Source organism: Ochotona curzoniae, unplaced genomic scaffold, assembly GCF_017591425.1.
Source record: "Ochotona curzoniae isolate NIBS_2020 unplaced genomic scaffold, NIBS_Ocur_1.0 scaffold_4812, whole genome shotgun sequence".
NCBI lineage: Eukaryota > Metazoa > Chordata > Mammalia > Lagomorpha > Ochotonidae > Ochotona > Ochotona curzoniae.
This window is the reverse complement of record NW_024467124.1, coordinates 593,482-616,874: the sequence shown is the minus strand read 5'-3', so window position 1 is coordinate 616,874 and position 23,393 is coordinate 593,482. Positions and strand designations below refer to the sequence as shown.

At 49.2% G+C, this 23,393-nt stretch overlaps 1 protein-coding gene across 3 annotated transcripts in view; it reads left to right on the top strand.

Annotated features, from left to right (window-relative positions):
• Window positions 1–23,393, top strand: part of MTCL1 (microtubule crosslinking factor 1) — a 123,018-nt gene that overhangs the window by 79,096 nt on the left and 20,529 nt on the right. For 2 of the 3 annotated variants that reach the window (XM_040970590.1, XM_040970592.1), the window contains exons 6-9: window positions 136–294; window positions 9,736–9,966; window positions 11,042–11,239; window positions 20,325–20,492. In XM_040970590.1, coding sequence (XP_040826524.1) covers window positions 136–294; window positions 9,736–9,966; window positions 11,042–11,239; window positions 20,325–20,492 — 756 coding nt within the window. Of the gene's footprint in view, window positions 1–135; window positions 331–2,622; window positions 2,639–6,918; window positions 6,998–8,807; window positions 8,812–9,735; window positions 9,967–11,041; window positions 11,240–20,324; window positions 20,493–23,393 lie in introns of all 3 variants that reach the window. The other variant, XM_040970591.1, reaches the window with a different exon arrangement.

Genomic DNA, 23,393 nt, shown 5'->3' with positions numbered 1-23,393 from the left:
GGTGGCTGTGAGTCTTCTGTCCATGCTTTCGTCTGCTTGGTTATCTCTGTACCCTCCTTCCCCACACCTGACCTTCCGGTCTTCTGCATTTTGTTTCAAACTAAATGAGCCACATCCCTCCCATGCACCTAACAGTCCAAACTGAGAGAGCAGCTGGAGTGGCCCTTCAGCCAGGACCACCGAGGGGACGAGCGGGAGAGCCCACGCCTGCGAACCAGCCGGGAGCTGCACCGCCGGGCTGACGGCGACGCTGGGAGCCACCGGCCCGGAGGCCAGAGCTGCTTCAGCCTAGAGGTCAGCCAGCGCCCAGACCCTCCCCCAGCCCTCCCAGCCCCTGGGCCCCTCCCTTTGCATGTGCCTGTGTGAGGTATCCTGCCTGGGACCAGGCGCTTAGCAAGCAGGACCCTAAAGGATCCCTAAGCAGGGAAAAAGGCTGAAAAGCATCCCTAAGTCTGGAGGAGACACTCTGTAGGATCTCCCTGCCTGTGTACCCATTTGTGGGCTTGGTGCACCTGTTGCAGCGGGCTGGCAAAATCAAGAAAGTCCTCTGCCTGTGTAGTCGCAGTTGCCATGGTAACCCTTGTGCCTAACGTGGCAGGTGCCTTTCTCACTCAGTCCTGGGATGCCACTTGACCCACCCAGGAATGACAGACAGGTGCTCCCCAAAGAACTGAGCCATAGACAGAGGTCCCATCCTGCCAGTCAGGCTGCTTGCAGCACTAGAGTCACACAAATTCTATCCAGGAAGAATGTCCTCACCTTACTGGAGATGAGCTGGGTTCTGTAACCCTGCGAAGCAGTGGCAGCTGGCTCAGCAGAAAGTCGGGCTGGGTGATGAGGAGGTGAAGCCGACAGCTGCGTGCAGGTGGACACTGCCCGAGCCTGCAGCTGCACATGGTGAAACCACAGGTATCCTCACTGGAGGGGCTGTGGCAGGGCTGCCGCCTCGCCCAGCCAAGACCTGGCTGGCTCAGCTTTGCAGAGGGGGAGCCTGTTGCTTGTAAATATGGAAACCACCTCCAGCAAGCCACACTGAGAACAACAGATTTTAAGAGAATACCCGTGGCAGTCCTGCTGCCCTCTTTTAGCCTGGGGAGGCCCACCTGAGCCAGGTACACAGCCCAGTGGACCCTGCCATCTACATGCCACACATGCGCTGATGCCGAGCACCCTCAGTGGCTGGTGCAGGGAGCCCCGGGCCCTCCCAGTTACAGTGCCCACAGCCAGCATTCGCCATTTCCCCAATGTCTGTGGACATTGGATCAGACAGGTGTTACAGTATCGGCTCAACCTCAGTGCAGTTCCATCACTTTCAGAAAGATGTGGATGTTTCCCTAGATTCATACCAAAAGTTAAGCTGCTCAACTAGGTATTTGGGCACTCCCTATTCTCTCCGTGAATTCAGTTCGTATGATGTCAGACTCACTCTGATGAGAATTCTGGCTACTTGGGCAGCCGCAGCCCCATGGTGACTGCCCCTTCAAACAGCTGGACTGAGCGCTCCCCACAGTGGAAGCCTCGGGAGGATACGTTTCCCAACCTCAGGTTGCACTGCACCATGAAGCTGTTTCTAGCAGGGCCATGCCATCACATTGGAAGCCATCTTGGCATCAGCTTCCAGCCAGGGCTCTTACCCAGCTGCGTCCATTCCTAGCCCAATTTCTCAAGCAGGTCAGCTGGCCTTTGTTTACTCATCTGTAAAGGAAGTAACAAATAATACCTGCCAGTTTCATGCAGTTGTATCCAGATGATTCTGAATATAAATGAGCCATCGTACAAGCAAAGTAGGGAGCGGTCAGCTTCCTCATCGTGATGCTGGCGTTCCTGTGTGCTGTAGCCGTTTCTTGCTTTCTCAGTGCTGGCCCAGAACCACAGCTCTGGCTGCACACGGCAGCCTCTGCTCTCCCACGAGGTGCTCAGCATTCAGGGTGGGTGACATGAAGCCTTGCCTGGTGCTGCATGCCCCCTGGACTCTCCCTAAGTTCTCACTGAAGTCTGAGGCCGTGATCTGGGTTCCCGAATGCATTGCACAGCTTCTGAAACCAGACAGAAGCATACTTGGCTGAACCAAGCTGAGTATTAGGAGACGCCAAACCCCTGTAAGAGGGGTTTAGCATTTAGTTGGTGCTGTGCGGCAACCTAGGGCCACCAAACAGCATGACTCGGCTAGGAAGGACAGACATCCCAGCGGTGACAAGGTGAAAAGATGAAACCTGATAAGCAAGGCTGGGGCTGCAGCTACGAGGAAGCTCCTGGCACTCTGTCACCCCCCATCATGTTTTCTGAATGTAGTTCCTAGGTGGCTGCACCCTGGCATTCGTGCCTCAGCTGGAATTGCGTTCTGGAACATCTGTCCAGTTTCCATTAATTTTGTGTTTAGTGTGTGTGGTGTGTGTGCATGTGTGTGTGTTTAAGATTCAGTTTTGGCCACAACAGCAGGAGCTGGGCCAGGCTAATTCCAAGAGCCAGGAGCTTCTTCTGGGTCTCCCATGTTGGTGAAGGGGACCAAGGATTTGGGGACATCCTCCACTGGTTTCCCAGATTCCTTAGCAGAGAGGAACTCCATCAGAAGTAGAGCAGGTGGAACTCCTGAAACACCTAAGGCCAGCTTAATTGGCTAAGCCACAGTCAATTTTATGTGCCGGAAAAAAGATAAAACTGTCAGCTGTGAAAGGAGAGGTGCAGAGAGCGTTGTTTCTCAGCAGGGGCACAAGCTCCCCTGGCCAGCAGAGCCGCCAGAGAGACTGCCCCTTGGAAGAGCTGCACAAGCTTCAGTCCCTAGGGGGACAACAAACACACCCATCCGGAAGGGGTCAAGTGCACAGCCAGACAATGGTGCGTGCGATTCTCTGTACTCCCTTTCAGTAACCACTCATTTGTGCTCACACCGACTGAATGTGAGTGCCTCTCTTGACACCTGCTAGCAGCATAAGGAAGAAGTAAGTTTCTACAGCAGACAACGTGTCTCCAGTTTCATTTGTGTACCTTTAGGTTTGTGGATTTTCACATCTGGGGAAAGCAAAAAGAAAACTAGTTCTTATTTTGGTAGATGAGGGTGTTTTGGCCAGTTTCAAAAAACTTACTACAATTACAAATAGCAACATTGCCAGTGATGACAACAGCAAGGAGGAGCAGGATAAGAAGGTCCGTTCTCGCAGGTGATAGCTTTGCTCAGCAGACAGCAAAGCCCTGTCGCGTAGGAGGCCTACTGCTCCGTGTCACAATATGCTAAACCTAGGGGAGGAATGGTATGACCAATCCCTACTTTCTTAAGGGACACCTCAGCTGGGCAGAACAGAAGTCAAAACCCATAAATGCCCACTAGCACATGCACACAACCACCCAAAAACTCGTCACGAAACACACCCCACCTAAGCCAACTTGGGAAGGATAGGTGTCCCTGCCTGCCACCTGTTTGTCCGCATTGCTATGAGCGAGGGGCTCGCGTGGTGCCTGGATGCTTCCCTGGCTCTCTCCCTGTGGTTCCCATTCAGCCCGCTGGCGGATTCACATTTGTTCCCAAGAGAACAGCATATGGAATATTCAGTTTGGAATGCATGAAGGACCTTAAAAATAGTTCCAAATAAGAGGTGGGAGAGCGTGGGCTCTGGTCAGATTTCACATATGAGCAAAACCACGCCTGGACCCAGAGGATTGAGTTTCTCCATCAGAAATCTCCCTAGCCCCTTCTTTCATCCTTTAATCAACCAAGCACACGACTCACTTGTCCCTTATGCCTCAGCTGTGAAATACCAGTCGCAATAGAACCCCATTGGGCTGCATGCCAAGTATTTGTACACATGTGCTGATCTCATACTGTGCTTTGCAAAGACCTGAGAACCACACTGACCAGGACAGAATTGAACTCGTTAAAAATGAAATAATGGTAATGGAGGTGGCCTTGCCGGCCATTATAGCACTAAGTGGGAGCGTTCCCCTCGTGGTTCATTGAGATCCCAGAGTTGTCATCCTGATTGTGCAAAGCAGTTTATAAGCTACCATCTTGGAATGTTCATGTAGCTCGTGTTTCTCACTGTGAAGGACACTTGGGGAGGTGGGGAGATGCGCGTGGGCACTCAGTGCTGACACGGGGGAGGGGTGGTCAAGACCAATGTCCCTGCAGCTTTGGAAACACGTGAGCATGGTGCTGGGTATACAAGATGCCTTCAGTAGACAGTTCAACATGAACCTGATGTATAGTAAGGGAGCAAAGGGTAGATTTTGGAATTAAACTTTGAGGAAATGAGTCCCAGGAAAGTATCTTCCGTCTTGTCCCGGCAACACCGGAGTGACGTCAGCATCCCAGTTTGCAGCACTCGTGCTTTGGAGTTCTTGGTGTTCCTTAGAAGAAAGGGGGCACTGAAGGGAAACCCAGCTGTGGCCACTGTGCAGGTGGCAGGCTGCAGAGAGGGCTCGGAACCCCAGGGATCAGTCCTGGCCCCAGAGGTGCCAGTCACCACCCCAGGGTCCTCTTCCAGCAACCTTCCAAAGAGGCACAAGCAAGCACTGCTGAAGTGTGAGGCTGTGCGTTCACTTCACACAGATCTTTTAAGAGGAAATAAATGAAATAGTTCATTGTAGTACAAGTTGAGTATCCTTAATCCAAAAGCCCAAAGTGTGCCGAAGTTTTAATCACTGAAAATGGTTGCCATGAATGGAAAACTTCACACCATGAAACTTATTTCCTACACAACATTATATACAACGTTCTACAAAAATTGCTTTCAGGTTACATGTGTGAGGCAAATAGGAAACAAATTTTATGTTGAGATTTGGGTGCATCCCCAAGATATCTCACTATATCTGTGGCAAATATTCCAGACACTTGTTTAAAGCGCCAACATCTGAAACACTTCTAAAGCATTTCAGATTTAAGGAATTTTCATTCTGTATAGGAAGTAAGTAAAAGGTGCATTTATGTGTAGAGGGAGAAAGTGAGATTTTCCGTCAGCGGGTTCATTTCCCAGACGACAGCATCAGCCAGGAGTAGCCCCTGTAGGCTAAGCCAAGAGCCCAGAACTGCATCTGAGCCTCTCACGTGCGTGGCAGGAGTGTAAGTACTCCAGGTTCTCTTGTATTTTCCCTGGCTACATCAGCAGGTTGCTGCATCAGAAGTAAAGCAGCCAGGACTTCAGCTAGTGTCCAAGGGGACCACCAGAATACTAGCCCCACTGAATAGATCCTTGCTTGTCCTAAATGGTATGCTTGATTAGGAAGTCCATTTTAACGATTAATAACATAAAGCTTTTAGCTACTCGATGTATTAAAGTATGGAAAAGTTGTACACTTTAAAGTGAGAGAGTAATTACACCTGAAAAGCAAACAGGCAGTAATGGCTGAGGGTGGAGGTGGAGGTGGCTGTTGGAGTTCTTTATTCACTACTGGACTCCCAGTGTCTGGACAGCATTTACCCTTGCACTAGGTGCCCAGGCAGTATTTGTGAAATGAAATATAAAATGTCCTAAATACATGCTGAATTCTCTGGGGAGGTTGAGAAATCCTCGAGGGTTGGGGTTGATATCAGAATGGAGAACTGGCCTCTTAGGTGGGAGAGTGGGGGAGATGCTTGCCACAAGAGTTGGTAATCAGAAGTCAGTGCTGTGGCTTCAAGGGAATAGCAAACGGGGCCTTGGGCCCCACACCGGCAGGGAAAGAAATTGGGGAGCACAAGACACATCTGCTTGCTGCTCCCAAAGAAACAAGAGCCAGGAGGAAGAGTTCCATGGGACCCCTTCCATAGGATGAGGATCGATCCAGGGAGGGGACTGTCACACTGATGCCTTCTGCAAGGCGTGTCCTCAACCAGGTGATTCTTAGAATTGCAGACATAGCCTCAGAGGCAAGAGTCAGATCTCGGGGACAGCAGCATTCAGTGCCACAGCAGCTGAGGGAGTTATCACATAGCACGCAGTGTCTGTCTCTATGAAGGAGGAAAGCACCATCACGAAAGACCACACAGGGTTACACGATAGCAAGATTGGACTTGTGGAAATGAGGGCTCAAATCACTGAAGTAATTCAGCATGCAGAGAAATGCCTCTTTTTCAGAGACTCCAAACACTTTGTAATGCTATGATCATCTCCAGCAACTAGCAAGTTAAGGAAGCATTTGATGTTCTCAGTTCTTGTGTGTCTCTGAAGTTGGATGAGGTGTTTTTTTCTGAAGTTTATTTTATTGGAAAAGCAGCTGAGATTTGCAGAGAAGGAGATACAGAGACACAGATCTTCCATCCACTGGTTCATCCACCAAGTGGCCGCAATGGCCAGAGCTGAGCCAACCAGGAGTTGGAAACTTCTGGATTTCCCATGTGTGTGCAGGATCCCATGGCTTTCAGCCATCCTCTACTGCTTTCCCATTCACAAGCAGGGAGCTGGCAGTTGGGAACACGAATTGGCACCGCTGGGGCATGCAAGGTGAGGATTTAGCCTCTGGGCCATTGTTCCAAACCCACTGGGTAAATTTTAACCTCTTCTAGATTTGTTTGCCAGAGTTGGCCATTCCCAGTGACCCTACTTCTCTGGCTTAAACCCCCTGTGTAGCAGCCAATGCTATCCCCTCGTAACTGCATATTCCAGTTGGGCTTTCCACTTTCACTCTGGACCATCCAACTTGCAGTGTGACTAGAGTGCAAGGGCGATCAAAACCTTAAGATTGTAGTGCCCCTGGTCCAGGTGCCAGGCCCCTGTCTTCCTTTCCTTGATAGAGAGGAAGAGAGGTGTGGTTGTCTATTAGCAGGCAGTGTGGGTACCTGTGAGCCTGGATTCCCAGCATGAGTGGGAGGGGTTACCACAGAGTCACAGCACTTCTGCAGCTGGCATGAGCTGTGTCCCTGGCTTGTGTGGGTGTCCTGCGTTGTCCCCTCTGGCGATGTTCTCATCCCAGCTGTCACCTCCATCCCCACCCCTGCTTTCACCTGAGCGGAGGAGCCACAGGGTCAGCCTGTGCTGGTGGCCGGGCCGCATCAACAGGAGACAGAGACTTTTGCAAACAGGACCCAGTCGATGAATATGGAGTGTCCTGGGACCACAGAGGTCCTTCTGGGAAATAGTTCATAAGTGAGCCACAGCAAGGAGTTAATCGCCACTGCTAATGATGGAGCAGTTGTAGCAATATACTATAATAAAAATTAAAACTTATAAGATTTGCTTCTCAGATTTTCCGTGTGGTCGCTTTATGACTGTGATGGACCACGGGTCACTGAAGCTGTGGATAAGGGTCTGTGACTGTTCTTGCATGTTGGTCTCAGGCAGGTCTTCCACATAACAGACCCAAAACTGCCCTTGTAGAGTAAGGGCTATAGCTTGAACACACATAGGAAGTTAGTCTGCCTTCTAAACCCTGCCTCTAATGAGCTGTGACCTGATTTACTTCTGGTTATTTTAGGATAACCTGTTAGTGGCTAATTTGCCCCCTTTCCCAGAGTTCTTATAAAGGAGATAAGCAGATGCAGGCAGTCCAGGCCTCAGGTCTCCCTGCCATTCCACATCTAATTAAGTTGTAATTAAATATATGGGTTTGGAACTATTGTAGCTGCGGCAGCCTCCTTCTGTTTGTCCTTGAAAGAAGCTGTAGCCTTAAGACAAAACAAATGCTCTTGATCAGAGTACCATGGTGTTTAGGATGCATGTTCTATGCAAAATTATGCACCCATGTTGTCCCATGACCAAGCTGACTGATGAAGGGACTGCCTTTTGCACCTTGCAACTTAGGGAGTCCTCAGCTGAATGCCAAGATCTGTGTTTTCTCCTGCTAATCTCACCCTGGAGATGCACAGCCCCTTTTTAAATGAGCCATTTATAGGTCAGGTTTCACATATCATTACCAAAGGAAAGTAGTTTCATTACTTGAAATATACATTGCTGAGTAATATTTAAATGGAGTCTTTGGTATTGCAGCAAAGAATTTACTGACAGCAGAATAAATAGTGGTCCCCACATACGTCTGGAACTTAACTTTGCCATAAAAGTGTGTGTAGTGAAAAGTAGGGACAATCTTCCAGGCCTGTTGAAGGGAAGGTGTCCCTACCTCCCCAGAGGACAGAAGAGCAGTTAGGCTCTGAGATGTGGAAGCACTTGGTGTCATGGAGGTTCACAACAAAGTCTGGGGGCAAGTGCTGCAGATGGAGGAACAAGAGACACCCCTAGCCTGGGCGTGCAGGGGAGGAGGGGAAGCTGAACGCTCTCCAGCTCTGTCCACCATTTCCTGCTCTTTTATTTATTAGTTATGTATTTAATTTGAAATGCAGAGGGAACTCTTCCATGTACTGATTAATTCCCCCCAGAAGGCCACTGTAACCAGGGCTGGACCAGGGCAAAACCGGGAGCCCTGAACTCCAGCTGGGTCTCCCACATGGGTATCAGGGACCCAAGTCCTTCGTCCACCTTCCATCTGCTCTCTCAGGTGCGTTAGCACAAAGCTGGATCAGAAGTGGAGCAGTCAGGGGCTGAAATAGCCTGAAGATGTGGGATGTGGTGTCGTGCATAGTGGCCACTGTTTAGAAGGACATGAGAGGTTAGTGTATCACACTGGCCGTGTGCGCCTTCCTGGCCTGTAACACATTGGGGGTCCTGCTGTCAGCCCCTGCAGCCGTAGCCCTGACTCACGGCTCCTGAAAGTTGATCTGGTACTTGAAGAAGAAAAATAGCTGCCTCAGCTTTTGGCATAGGAGAGAGGGTTAAATTAGGAGAGGACAGCTGGTCGTGATAGGGCTGGCATTCTAACCCTCCTGGCTGGGGGACATAGGGCTTTGATCCTGCATGTCGTATTAGATACCATATAGCTGGTATCTGTAGCCTTTATCTGTAAAGTAAGGTTTGATTTCTATCCTTTTGCCTAGTCAGTATTGACTGTCAGTGTTCAAAAAGCAGAACTATAGGGAAGGCATTTGGCCTCATCGCCCGTATCAGTGTACCAGGCACTCTGCTCCTGGATCCAGCTTCCTGCTAACGCACACCTTGGGAGGTAGTAATGGCTCAGGAGATTGAATTCCTGGCTCCCAGCTTCAGTTCTGCTCATGGACATTTGAGAGTGAGCCGAAATAGATGATAAGTTGCTTTCTATCTTTGCCTCTCCAATAATAAAAAAAAAAAATTAAAAACCAGAATATGCAAACACGAACTCAGTGTTGAGATAGAAGACATTTTCCCCCAGAAGATGCATTTCCCCGAGGGAGATGCCTATCTGATAGGAATGTTAAGCCTTGCCTGTGGGAAGAGCTTTCTTGTTGGCTTGCCTGCTGTGTGCAGCTGAGCACACTCAGAAAAAATTCTTCCTAGACCAAATGCTTCCATTCTCAGCTCTTTCCCTGCTGTGGCTATGGAGGCCATGGAAGTGACCGGGGAACGTTTCTACCTCTTTGCCTATGGGCTTTTGGATATTGAGCCTAGGAGTAGTAGTGGGGAAATGGAGTCTACAAAACGGCATCCAAGTCAACCACAACCATCCATCAGATACCCAAGGAACAGATTTCCTGAAAGACCTCAAAACATCTTGAGCAACCTGACAATGAAAGATGATCATAGGCCCTTCCTTTAAAATATTGCTTGTTCCTGAGCCCCAGAACCCCCTAGGTTTTTTAACAGTCAACCTCTCCAGTCCCAAAGTCCCTAAATGTGTGAGAGTTTCAGTGTTGCACACCCTCACCCTGCCTCCTCCCCGTGACACAGCAGAGACTGTCAGATTGGTCTGCGTGGCCATGGGAGTGGCTGCTCCTCACACACTCTTGTTCCATTCAAGGTGGAGGAGGAGCACCTGTATGCCTTACGGTGGAAAGAACTGGAAATGCACAGCCTGGCTCTGCAGAACAGCTTCCATGAGCGCACCTGGTGTGATGAGAAAAATCTGATGCAGCAGGAGCTGCGCTCCCTGAAGCAGAACATCTTCCTCTTCTACGTGAAGCTCAGGTGGCTGCTGAAACACTGGCGGCAAGGAAAGCAGATGGAGGAGGAAGGAATCGATTGCACTGAGGTACCACCAACTGTAGGTCCATTGGACTTGCATGTTCCATTTTTGGCATCCCTCCCTCCCACCCCCAACAGTGCCCCCCTCACTCCTCAACACAGTAAATCACCCAGCATTATTTTAAATCATTTGGTCCATTTTAATCCAAGCAATAGGAATGCCACTGTATGTGAAGCCAACGGGTCCTCCTGGACTTGGCTGAAGAACATCTTGGTCTGTGGTTGCTGTCTGTTTGTTGCTGATTGCTTCATTCATTCAAGTTCTCGCCCTGGAAAGCATCTCACTCTGTGCTGGTTTGTGAAAGCTGCTCCTAAAATGTCCCTTCCTCCTTCCACCTCCACTGCTGCCCCCAGTGGGTTTTTCAGAGTCAAGTTTTAGATGGGGCACGAGGCCACCTCTGAAATGTGTCTTCCACTTGCATCTGAGTTCGCGGATTTGGCATACCCTGGAGCAGAGCTGCGTGCTTTGTGACTGGTTGCCTTTTGCTGAAGTCAGGGTGACCCCACAGTTCCACAGGCTGCTCCTGGCCTGGTTGTCCACAGCCTGGCTATTTACCAACTGCTCCAGGGCACCATGAGTCTTTAGTCTAGTGAACAGTGTATTCAGTCTTCAGGCATCCAGTGAATACAGTGATTGTCTGACCTCACCGTGAAGAAAGTCTTCAAAAATCAGTTCAGCTTCCAAGTGCCCATGACTTGGTGAGCCAATATTCAGTGGAATGTTGATGTAGTGGCCAGGTATCCTGTTGGTCAGAGTTCTAGAGTTCCTCTGACTTGGAAAAGGTGGAAGATTTATATGATCTGGAGAGAAACCAGGATATCTTCTGACTTGTAGAACCATAGCTATGGGCAGTACTAATTCAGTGCATTTCTCATTCATATTCTAATATGTGGGTTGCCTTCTATGGTGTTTCAATGAAGGGAGTGCTAATGAGCCGAAGGGCCCAAATGAACGTGCTTTGGGACTGGATTGAGAGAGCACTTGATAAGCCTCTAAGAAGATCATTATCATCCAAGAGTTTAAGCCGGGTTGTTGGCGAAGTGGTGTAGGCAAAGCTATGATCACCTTTTGCTGTTTTCAGGGTGACCATCCAGAGACCTTCCCTGGACTCAGTGACCTTGAACTCCAAGGGGGTCACCAGGTGGATGGACCAGACCTGGATGATGACGACCGAGGCTGTGACTTTCCTGTGGGGGAGCTCCCCCTACACGCTCCAGGACAGAATGGCGAGCACGGATTGAGGCTGCAGACAGTGGATGGGGCACAGGTGCACAAACAGGTGGGTGCCAAGATGCCCATTGTCTGGCCTGAGCCACATTTGAATCCTTGTATTCCAAGTGTGGTGTTCTAGGTAGCAGAAAAACTCTGCACTTGGCTGGGCTACCTGTTGCTGTGTGTGATGTTGGAATTCTGTTGGAAATGGTTTTCTTTTCTTTTTCCTTCCTTCCTTTCTGTTTTCCTTCCTTCCTTCCTTCCTTTCTTTTTTCTTTCCTTCCTTCCTCCCTTCCTTCTTTCCTTCCTTCCTTCCTTCTTTCCTTCCCTTCCTTCCTTCTTCCTTCCTCTTTCTTTTCATCTTTCTGTCTTTCTTTAATTTATTAATTCATTTGAAAGGTTGACTTAACAGAAGGTGAGCAAGATCTTCCATCATCTGGTTCACCCCCCAAATGGCACCAATGGATAGAGCTGCAGCAGTCTGGAAACAGAAGCTTCTTCCAGGTCTCCCACATGGGTTTAGGAGTCTAAGCACTTGGGCCTTCCTCTGCTGCTTTTTTCATTCACAGGGAGCTGGATTGAAAGCAGAGCAGCTGGGACTTGAACCAGTGCCCATATGGGTTGCTGGTGCAGCAGCTGGAGACTTACTTGTTATGCCTCAGCATTGGCCCCAAGTGTGTTGTGTCTTTTTAATGTAATTCTGTTTATGTCGTTCATTTGCCTTGCCCCTATAATAAGAATCATACGAAGTGCAGACTGAGTGGTTCCCCTTTGGAGCTAGCAGTTTCACTCCAGAGAGAAAATTTTACATATTTGCTCTACAGCGTCATCTTTGGGCTTTTAAAAGTGGCCATTCTTCTAAGAGAGAGAGAAATAGTGAATCCAATGCCATGATCATGGTCAAATAAGGAGCTGAGCAGCATATTTGGGGCTACTTCAGAATATTTATGGAAAAATGAAATTGGAAGATGTCGGTACAAAAAATATTTGAACTGCATGTACATATATTTTTTTTAATGATTGATTTATTTTTATTGGACAGTCAGATATACAGAGAGGAGGAGAGACAGAGAAAGACCTTCCGTCCAATGATTCACTCCCCAAGTGACCGCAATGGCCGATGCTATGCCAATCCGAAGCCAGGATCCAGGAACTTCCTCCAGGTCTCCCACGAGGGTGCAGGGTCCCAAAGCTTTGGACCGTCCTCGACTGCTTTCCCAGGCCACAAGCAGAAAGCTGGATGGGAAGTGGAGCCAGTATTAGAACCGCTGGCCATATGGGATCCCAGCAGTGTATTCAAGGCGAGGACTTTAGCCCTTAGGCCACTGCGCCGGTCCCGAACTGCATGTATATTCTTTAACAGCACGTTTCTTCTGAGACCTTGTCGAATCTTTCTTATATACATGAATTTCATAAGTCATTATGCCAAAATAGTTCTATTTTAATCTCACTTTCTACAAACTTTTTGATGCATCCTCATGTCATATTATCTATTATAGAGAGTAAGAAGCGGCCACGTTCTTCTTTAAAATCCCGAAACATGTATGAAGCATTGCAGACTCTCTTTGGCTCACATGACACATAGATAATGCTCCAAATATAAACATATGCTGACACTTTGAAAAAACTAAGGCACATGTAAAGAAAAGTGAGATTCCAATATTATGAATTAATTCTTGATGTTGCCAAGTGCTACAGAAATAGATCCTGCTTAATGAACCAAAAGGTACTACTGATAAAACCCCCGAAGCGTTTGCTTTTTCTGCATAAAGCGTCAATTGTGGTTCAAGTGCAAAGTTGAGATTAGGAACCTGGATTTCTTGCTTCCAAACTTCTGAGCCCCTTTCCAAGCCTTTTGCTTTCTGGAGACTCCTGCAGGCCAGCCCACAGCACCCCCTCCCTGCCGTCACCCCCTCCCAAGGCCCTGAGGCCGGGAGGCCTGTATTCCCTGGCCCTGGATCCTGGGCGTGGCCACAGCCACTCCACCACAGGCATTTGGGCACTCCCTGCAGGTCAGCCCCCCACAGCTGTTGCTCCTCCGGCTCCCAGGCACCCTTAGCTCGGGGCCCAGGTTGTCCTTGGAGCTGGGGCTGAGATCCCATTGAGGGGAAGCAGTGATGTTCTGAACTCAGCTAAGAGGAGGTCCCGGTCTCCACAATTGCTTTCTCTCTGTGTATGTGGACAACAGATTGTCACACCTAGATGGTTGTCTTTCATGTGCTCCCCTCCACCCTCGGCTTCCCAAAGGAGCTGACCCTGTCAGAGGGCCCTTGCCCCGCCATCCTTAGAAGAGGAAGCGTGTCCCTAGGGCAGAGTCCATGAGGGGAGAGTTTTGGTTGTAAAGCAATGACATGGCTAGAAACTAAAATGTGACTATTTCAGTCTGATACTTTCAAATCTACTGATTTTATTTTAGAGGAGAAGTTCACCATGAATCTTCTCAAACGTTTGCAGTGGACTTCTTGGTTGGCACTTTACGACCTGCTGCATAGGGGACCACAGTCTCCAAGGAGTACCCCACAGCCACATCCAAGTTCTTTAGAAAAGGGAGAGACAAACGGTCTTCCATCTGGTTGTCTAAACAGCGGTCTTGGAGATGGTTGCCATGCAGTGGGATATGCTGCTGTCACTTAGCCGGCACCTGTTACTCCTCCTGCCTTAATGCTGTCTGTTTTGCCTCCATGTGATACTGATCGGTAGCATTTACTCTTCAAAGTGGAGAATGGCACATGCGATAGAAGCTCACAGGTTGACGAGGCCTGCTGTAGACACTCGCCATCGGGCCTGGGTTTTAAGAGCCCAGCCATCCGCAGCAGTTAAACAGAGTGCCATGTGCATTGTGCCAGCCTTCCGAGGCTGGAAAATTAACAGGCTCTACTGTAAGCAACAGCTGGTACACTGAACGGGAGTGTTCTCCATCGGAAGAGTCACATGTCCGCTAGAGGCATGAGTGCTAGCCATCCGGCCTGGACACAAGATCCAGAGCGCATGTCTCCCAGAGCCACCGTGCAGAGCCAGGCCTCCTTTCAGCCCCTCTGTGAACCTCGCAGGTGACAATCAGCATGGGAAATGAGGCCCAACGGCATTCCCAGGGAGAAACGGGCAAGGGACATTCGTCAGGCTCTCTTTGTGTTGTATTGCACATTTCTCACGGTTGAGCACAGGAGCGGTTAGCAACATTTATCACATCTAGAGAGGTTTACAAAAATGACTCATTCTGAAGCAAGCTTGGGAACAGTCTGTGAAAAGGCGTCAGCTCGGCACTGGTTGGCTCTGCAGTTGTTCCCTGTGTGCCGAATGTGTCGTGCAAAGATCTCGTGGCAGTGACCCAGTGACCCAAGCACTTGAGCTCAGCCAGCCGTGGGGAAAGGCAGAGGCTGTGCAGGCGCCACAGTGGGTTGTGCAGCTCCTACCACACGACGCTTGCCACTGAGTCAGGCAGGTGAGACCGGCAGTCCTGAGGCTGTCTGTACATTTTAGACTTATTAGTAGTCCCGAAAGCCAAGACTTTGTAACACGTGGTGATTAATGGTGCTGGAATTACAGCCCTGCAGCGTTCCAACAGCTGGTCTGCCCAGCACTGGCTTAGTTTATTATAAGAGAAGTTATTTTTTCATTTAAGGATGCAACATAATGCTCTTTTTTAAAACAACAGTGTAGATTCTTTATATCCCCATGTAAAATTGCTAGCAAGAGTTAAAGGAATTGTTTCCAGTTTGTCTTTAGGTCTTTCTTCTCTTATTACTTACTGGTCACTAAAAAGTCACCAGCCCAGGCCCTTGCTTCTTCTTCTCTGGACCTCTGTCCTTGACTCAGGGCACCTGCAGTATGAAGTGCCCCCCCAGGGGCTGGTCTAACAGCCAGCCTTCCTCCTCCGCACTGAGAGCCAATGGCTCGTGGACTTCCTACTGTCTGAGTCACCCAGGTAGACTCAAGATCTCTGGTTGTTCAGGCTGCCCATCTTTCTGCTTGGCTCAAGATGCAGATTTTCTGGAAATTTCCAGAAAGAACAGCTTTGCCTGAGAGTTGTATCTGAATCACCCACATTTTTTTTTCCCCTCTCTTTAAAATGTCTAGACTGAGAGAGAGGAAGAGTGGAGGGGAGTCATTAGAGCGATTGTACGCTGTGATTCACTCCCCAAATCAGCCTGGTCGAGGCCAGGCTGAAGCCCAGATCCAGGTACTACATCCGGGTCTCCCACATGGGTGGCAGAGACCCAGGCGCTTGCATCATCTGCTGCCTTCCCAGAGTGTTAGCAGGGAGCCGGGTCGAAAGCAGAGTCACCGGAGCTCAGATGGACACTCCATCAAGAGGTGTCCCTGTCGCGGGCAGCTGTGCCACCACGCTGGTCCCTTTGACTTTTTTCCCCAAAGAAGAAAATTCTCCTCTTGAGCCTAGATCACTTTTGTATGTCCATGTTACACATTGTACCGTGGCTTATTGTTTAGATTCTGCAGCTTGACAGCTTGTGAAAGGGACCGGTCCAGTGCTCATGACTGAAGCATTTGTTCTTCATTATGTGTTTGTGGTCGTCCTTACTCTGAAAACAGCTCATGGGTGCCATACACGTGTCCTGAGGGGCACACAGTCCTGCCCCAGTCCTGCCACTGAGTCAGCCACAGGCCAGCATGATTCTGGAAGACACCTGGCATCTCATCGCAGATATCTTTGGCCTTTTTGCTACCTTGTCTGGAAGTTACGTTTACACTGTCTGAGTAATATCTCGCGTGCGCTCCAATAGCAGTCTGATTTGTTGAAGGTCAACTTTGAACCTGTTAGATAAAGTTTGACATGGCACAGTCAAGTCCCTCGTCTCAGTTTTAGGATTATTTTAAACCTCACCCCAGAGACGTGGCTTAGAAAGGCGGAAATGCTTGCAGACTAAAGAGAAAGCAATAAGGGAGCCCTTTCATCCTGCTCCGTGGCTGGAAAACCAACCAACTGATCTTCCAAATGATTGAAAAGTTCAGTGTGTCTTTGACTGATTAATATCATTTGTGGGAGAAACAGGCAGGCGAAGTCCCATCCAGCAGTGGCTGGAACCGGGCTGCAGCTGAACCTGGGAGCTAGGAGCTCAGTCCAGATCTACATGGGTGGCAGGGACCCAAAGGCTTGCGTCATCAGCCACTGCCCCCAAGGGTGCACGTTGTCAGGAGTCGTACCCAGGCACTGTGATATGGGACATGGCATCTGCATCACCAGGCCAAGTGCCAGCTGAGGTTTTGTTTTTTAGATTTACTTTTATTTTTATTAGAGAGGCAGATTTGCATGGACAAAAAGGGACAGATAGAAAGATCTTCTGTTTGCTGCTTCACTCCTTAAGTAGCCACAATGGCCGGAGCTGAGCCAATCCGAAGGCAGGAGTTTCTTCCAGATCTCACACATGGCTGCAGGATCCCAAGGCTTAGGGCCATCCTTGTCGGCTTTCCCAGGCCACAAGCAGAGAGCTGGATGGGAAGTAGAATAGCCAGGATACAAACCAGTGCCCATATGGGATCCCAGTGCATACTCTTACGGCCGCGTAGCTGGGTCCCTTGGACAAAAGTTTCAGCAAACCGTTCAAGGTGACTTTCAGCACGATGAAGCTCACTCAGTGGAACGCAGTCTTGATTTGATTCTGGATTCGGATCATCACATTACTGAAAGCATAGCCCATCTGAACAGTGAGAAGAGCGATGTAGGCTTGCTTTTAGGATTCCCATTATTGTGATGTCCCTTAATATGGAGACAAAAGGAGTTTCACAAAAATTGTGACTTTTTAAAAGATTTAAGTGATTCTCTCTCACTACTTCTTTATTTTAAAAAATCAATCAATCATAAAAAAGGCAGGGGCAGCACGGGGCTCAACCAGCTAACCATCTACCTGATGGTACTGACATCCCACTTGGGTACCAGTTTGTGTCCTGGCTGCTACACTTTCCCATCCAGTACCTGCTTATGGCCTGGGAAAGCAGTGACGGAGGATGGCCCAGGTCCTTGGACCTCTGCACCTCCATAGGAGACCCAGAAGCAGCTCTTGGTTCCTGGCTTCGGATCAGCTCAGCTCCAACTATTGCAGTCATTTGGGATTGAACCAGTGGACAGCATATCTTTGTCCTTTTCTCTGCATATTTGCCTTTCAAATAAAATTATAAATTTTTTGAGGAAAGAGCTATGTATTTATTTGAAGAGGCACATTTATGGCTGGAGAGGAAGAGACAGTGAAAGTTATCTTGTGCTGCTTTGCTTCCCAGAGGCTGGGCTGGGCCAGGCTAGGAGCCCGGGACTCCGTAGGGATCTCCCACATGAGTACCGGGGTCCAAGGACTTGGGCCCTCTTCCACTTCCTTTCCTGGGGCACAAGAAAGAATCTGAATTGGAAGTGGAACAGCTGAGACTTGAACTGACACTCGTATGGATGCCAACATCACAGCTGGCAGTTTCACTCACTGAACTGCAATGCTAACCCCAAATTAGATGGCTTCTCTCAGGCACAATTTAAAAAGAGCGAGGGAAGATAAAAGAAAACAACGTTTAGCAGGCTAAATTGTCAGGAGTTGAGTGTTCTGCCTGGTGTGTCGGGCCACACGGGGTACTGACCTCGATTGTAGTTGAAGCTCTCACCTGTCGCAGCAGGAGCTCACAGTCCTGCAGAAAGGGGACAGAGTGGGCACTCAGTACTGATGTCAAATATAACGTTTTATAGGCGAATAATGTAGCACAGCCCGTGGCCATGAGAGACAGTGTTAGTGCTGAGTGTTGTGTGTGTGTAAAAATCATCTAGCAGAATCATGCCCATTCACGATTCAGTTGGGGTCTTCCTGCATTCTGACACAGATGTGCACTCTGGCCCCCATGCTCCCGTGACGGGAGCTGCCCAGCCCTGCTGTCGCATCATACCACCCCTAGGTGCAGTGACAACAGGTCCTGAGAGTGCTAAGTCTCTAGGCTCTTCGGCTCCCCTTTGGCCACCTTCACCCAAAAGCAATTCTGGAGCTCATTCACAATGATGAATGCTATCCTGGTGTAATGGAACATCCCATGGATTGCTCTGACCCGAGTGCGTGAAAGCATTGCGGCTTCATTCTAGGGACTCTGAGATCTGCCAGTGCCCCGAAGAGTGTGCTTTGCTTCAGAGCAGCCACGTGTGCCATCTGCAGAAGGACTGTACCATTGCGATTCTAGTCCGATTAGTATTCCTGCAGCGCGCAGGCTGAGCGCAGCACAGGCCGGGGCCGTAAGCACCCTGGCATTTGTGGAAAGCTCTCGATTCTGCATAAGATATTACATGTGTTACCACTCTCTCTGCTGCTCCAGAGATTGATCAGAATCATCACTGTTGTGCTTGGTATCATGTTGACTCAATAAGTCACGGTTTCTATGAAATCAGAGGTGAAAATACTACACAAATCTCCTGTGAAATACAAAGTTTTCAACAAATACACTCCATACCAAGATGTGTATTTCTTTTCTAAGGCTCATTTTTGTTTACTTGAAAGGTGAAGAGTGTGTGTGTGTGTGTGTGTGTGAAAGAAAGAGAGAGCAAGAGAACCTTTCATCCACCAATTCAGCTCTGGCCGGCCGCGATAGCCAGGTCTGTCATCAGGCTGGAGACAGAAGGCTGTGGCTGCATCTAGGTCTCCCACCGGGGTGGCCAGGGCTCAGGTACCTCGGCCGTCTTCTGATGGCTTGCCAGCGCCCGGAGCAGGAGCTGTATCAGAAACAGAGCAGCTGAGACTTGAACCAGCATTAAGATGGGGTGCCAGTGTCATGCGCCACAATCCTGGCTCCAAAGACGTGTATTTCTCAAAAGATTGTTACAATACCTCCTCTGTCTCAACTACACTTATTTAATCACTAATACTCTTGGTGTAGAATTTTAATAAACTGTTCTGCACCTCAACACATGTCATGAGCATTGCTTTGAATGTGGTGGTGACTTCACTTGAATTCGGGTGAGTGGGACACTCGGAGGATTTTTTTTTTAAAGGCTTTCTATCCGCTGAAGTTCTCAAATGTTAATTGAATTGTACTCTCCGTGCCTTTTGCCCTGGGGTTACTCTATTACAAATTGATGTTCAAGATGAAAGCAATCCAGGAGCAGTGAGCACGGACTGATCCGCTTCCCTCTGTGGCTGCTGGACTCAGCAGCTCGGATGCTGGCGAGCACACCTGCATGTCCCCTCAGAGCCTGGTCCAGCTCCTGCTCCCTGCTGCACGCCCTGGGAGGTGGCAGATGATGGCTCAGGCCCTTGGACCCCTGCTAGCCATGTGGACTGGAGCTCCTGGCTCCTGGATTTAGCTTGGCCTATCCTGGCTGTTACAGGCATAGGAGTGAAGCAGTGGAGAGGAGATTTCTCTCTCTTGCATACATTTTTTAAAAACACAGATTTTTGAAAACAGATTTATTTATTTATTATTGGAAAGACAGGTATACAGAGAGGAAGGTCTTCCATGCGTTGATTCACTCCTTAAGTGGCCACAGTGGCCGGAGCTGAGCCGATCCGAAGCCATGAGCTTCTGGGTCTCCCGCATGGGGGCAGGGTCCCAAGGCTTAGGACCATTCTCTACTGCTTTCTCAGGGGGCTGAATAGGAAGTGGGGCTGCCGGGACATGAATTGGTGCCCACATGAGATCCTCTGTGTGTGCAAAGCAAGGACTTTAGCCACTAGACTATCGCTCCAGGCCCCAAAATGCACATATTTTATAAGTCTACTGTATGTAACAGTATAATTTCAAAGTATGGGGAAAACTGTGGTTTTCAATCGTCTGCTCATATTGAAGAATTTCTCTTTACTTCAACTCTAAATCAAAACATATTTGCAGTATCTTTAATCCTGCAGCCCTGGCTTTTGGGCTCCTTGTGACTTGGGCCTGCCGTGGCCTGCCACAGCCCCCCACACCCACTGCCAAGATCCAGAGGCCCCTCCTGCAGGTCCCCCTCGTCTTCCTCCCCAGAGTCAGCTCCAGGAGCCTGAGCACAAGCCTCAGAACCCTGCCCTCCGCACCCCTGAAGTTCAGTCCTCCCCTCACTCCCAGTGCCCTGAATCTTTGACCTGCCCACGGCACCTGCAAAACAGCAGCAACACCACTTTCATCACCAGAGCCTCTCCTCTTCCTCCCAGGGAACGTGGGCAGGCGAGGTGGCTGAGCCCGACCTGGTGTGCCCACAGGTGGTGGAGAACCAGCAGCTGTTCGGCGCCCTCAAGGCCCTGCTGGAAGAGCTGCGTGAGGAGTTGCGGGAGGAGACGCGGGCGCGGCGGCGACTGCAGCAGCAACACGCCAGCGACAAGGCTGCCTGGGACATGGAGTGGGCCGGGCTCAAGTGCCGCCTGGAGCAGGTACCTGTACCATCCAGGGTGGGTGGGAAGGGACCAGAAGGGAGAGGAGTGGCTGCTTAAAGGGCCATGGCAAGCCTCCTTTTCCCGCTGAGGTCTGAGGGTTGAGCTCAGGGAATGTGGAAAAGAGGTTATTTGTGTTCCCGAACTTGCCACTGGAATCGAGTGTGATGGCCAGTCCTAAGTGTGGGCAGCAGGTCCTGGAGGCTTGTTCCTTTCACACTGCTGTGGCTGTGGGTATTCCACAATTAACAGTGGGAGTGAGACCTCCAGCAGGCTGCCAGAGAGCAGGTTGGATTGAGGTATGTGGCTTAATAGGTCCTGGGACATAGAGGGCAAGATTAAGGACATGCACACCTGAGTGTGAACCGGGAGGCAGTGTGGCAGCGAGGGCTTGGGGTGGAGTCTCCACACCTGTGCAGAGTGAAGAGCTGTCCGAAGAACGAGCTCACATTCTGGAATGCATGGAAATTCAGGAGCAGGTAAAGGGAGAGGCAACTCTCCTAGCCACAGGGAGAGGCACCAAGAATTCCAAGTGGCGTTCAACGGGTGCTTCTGAGAGTTCAACATCAAATCAGGGACCAAGACTTTGTTGACTTTGGCAATTAGGAAGTCACAGCAGGAGGTGGGAGGAGGCAGTTGAGAAGAACCTGATACACATGGAGTGATAACAGTGAGTTTGCGAGGAAAAAGTGAGAGGGCGGATACTGAAAGGGTCGCAAGAGATGGGGTGTCTTGTTTCTGGAAGTCATAAATGAGATGTGACAGCGTGGGAGCGTCAGTGACAAAGGATCCCTGAATGGCAGCAGGATTGGACCCTAAGGGAGGAGGAGAAGTGAGAGACACGTGGACCTTGTCTACGGCCATACCACCCTGAACGCGCCCGATCTCGTCTGATCTCGGAAGCTAAGCAGGGTCGGGCCTGGTTAGTACTTGGATGGGAGAGATGCATGGACCATGAGAGCTGCAGACGCCCAGGAGAGTGTGGGAGGGAGGGAGAGAGGGAGTTTTGCCTTCCCTGACAGCAGGCTAATGGGTCAACTGCTGCCAGGGCAGGGGAGGAGCTTCTCACAGAGACCCGAGGGAGGCATGTGCAAGGGACACATCTGTGTGCTGTGCCCTTCACTGCAGTGCCGTGGGTCTCCAGGAGCGGCCTTGAACTGCAGTACTTGGCGCTGTCCACTCCTGTTTTGCTTCTGCATTATCTTCCCACTTGGAAATGATGTTTGGTCTTTTTCTAAATACAGATCTTAGAGCTGACTGAGTCATCTCCTGCCCTGTGTCCAGTGCCCCCCGCCCCGGGCCCCGCCTTCCGCTCTGCTTCCTCTCTCACAAGCCCAGCATTCTGTTCAGAGTCTGTAGACTTCTCTCACTTAGGGAGGGGTTTGCCGTCACTCTAGAGGAGAGGCTCAATATTAGTTCTGGCCCCATGGGTGCCTTGTAGGGAAGGACGCTTAGCAACCTCATACAAACAGATGGGCCTTCGGAATAGTAATGGGCTGCTTTGTAATCGTTGAGCAACTGGTTTAAAAATAGTGAAAAGTATGTGCTTAGATGTGGATGCTCAACTGTGAAGGATTTTAGTGGGTTTTTGAATAGCTTGCTTGAAATTAATTGAACTCTAGATAGGAATAATGAAGTTAATACACCTGGTAGGGTCCTTATGGGTGACATTCATTCATAGTTAATGGTAATTAAAAAAAAAATCTGTTTTTTATTCCCAGTTCTGTTATTAACTGACCATGTTCTCGGGTCACTCCCTTAAGCACTCTAGGCTGCCATTTCTTTATGAATGAGTTGGAATTTAAAAAGTCTAGTCCTTAAAAGATGGTTTAGAAAAGAAATGGGATAATTTGATAAGAGCAAGATTTGTTGAACTTCCTCACTTAGATTCTATCAGGATAAAAGCAAGGTACAAAATAGTGAGCTCTTTCTGTAATTTTAGTGGTTGTCCTGGAGTTCACAAAATACATAATTATTCAGAGTCTACATGGAAATTATATTAAACCACTCCTCGTGCTGTACAGTCATAGAATACATTCAGTCGCGTCTCCCCATCCGGACCGATGGCTTGCTCCTTGCCTCTGCCTCTGTGAGTGTACCATATACTGCAGCCGTTTTTCCTTTCAACAGTCAGTGATATTTAGAAGCAGTTAAAAGTAAGAACAGGGCCCGGCGCGGTGGCGCGAGTGGTTAAAGGTCCTCGCCTTGCACGCCCGGGATCCCATATGGGCGCCGGTTCTAATCCCGGCAGCCCCGCTTCCCTTCCAGCTCCCTGCCTGTGGCCTGGGAAAGCAGTCGAGGACGGCCCAAAGCTCTGGGACCCTGCACCCGCGTGGGAGACCCAGAAGAGGCTCCTGGCTTCGGATCGGCATAGTATCGACCCGTAGCGCTCACTTGGGGAGTGAATCATCGGACGGAAGATCTTCCTCTCTGTCTCTCCTCTCTGTATATCCGCCTTTCCAATAAAAAAATAATAAAAATAAATCTTTAAAAAAAAAAGTAAGAACAAGTTAGTTTTGTATTGCCATCTATTCAATTTCCGTTGCTCAGTTTTCTGGGTTGGATTGAAGAATCTGATGTTATCCAATTCCTTGTAACTCAAGAACTACCTTTGATATCTGTTCCTTTGTCATTTTTTTGTGGCTCTGCTGGCAACAATTTTTCTTCTCTTTTTGTTGCAAAATATTTGACTTTTGAAAGATACCGTGGCTGGCTATAGAATTCTCTGTAGTTTGGTACCTTTTTTTTTTTCAGCACTCCATTATCTTTTTTTTTTTTTTTTTTTTAATAATCTTAGTTTATTAGGGTACAAAGGGTCACGGGCTACAGGGTGAAAGTGGGTAATATCATTGTTTCCACACTAATATAATCATTTTGCCCTGTATGTAGGGTTAGGGGAGT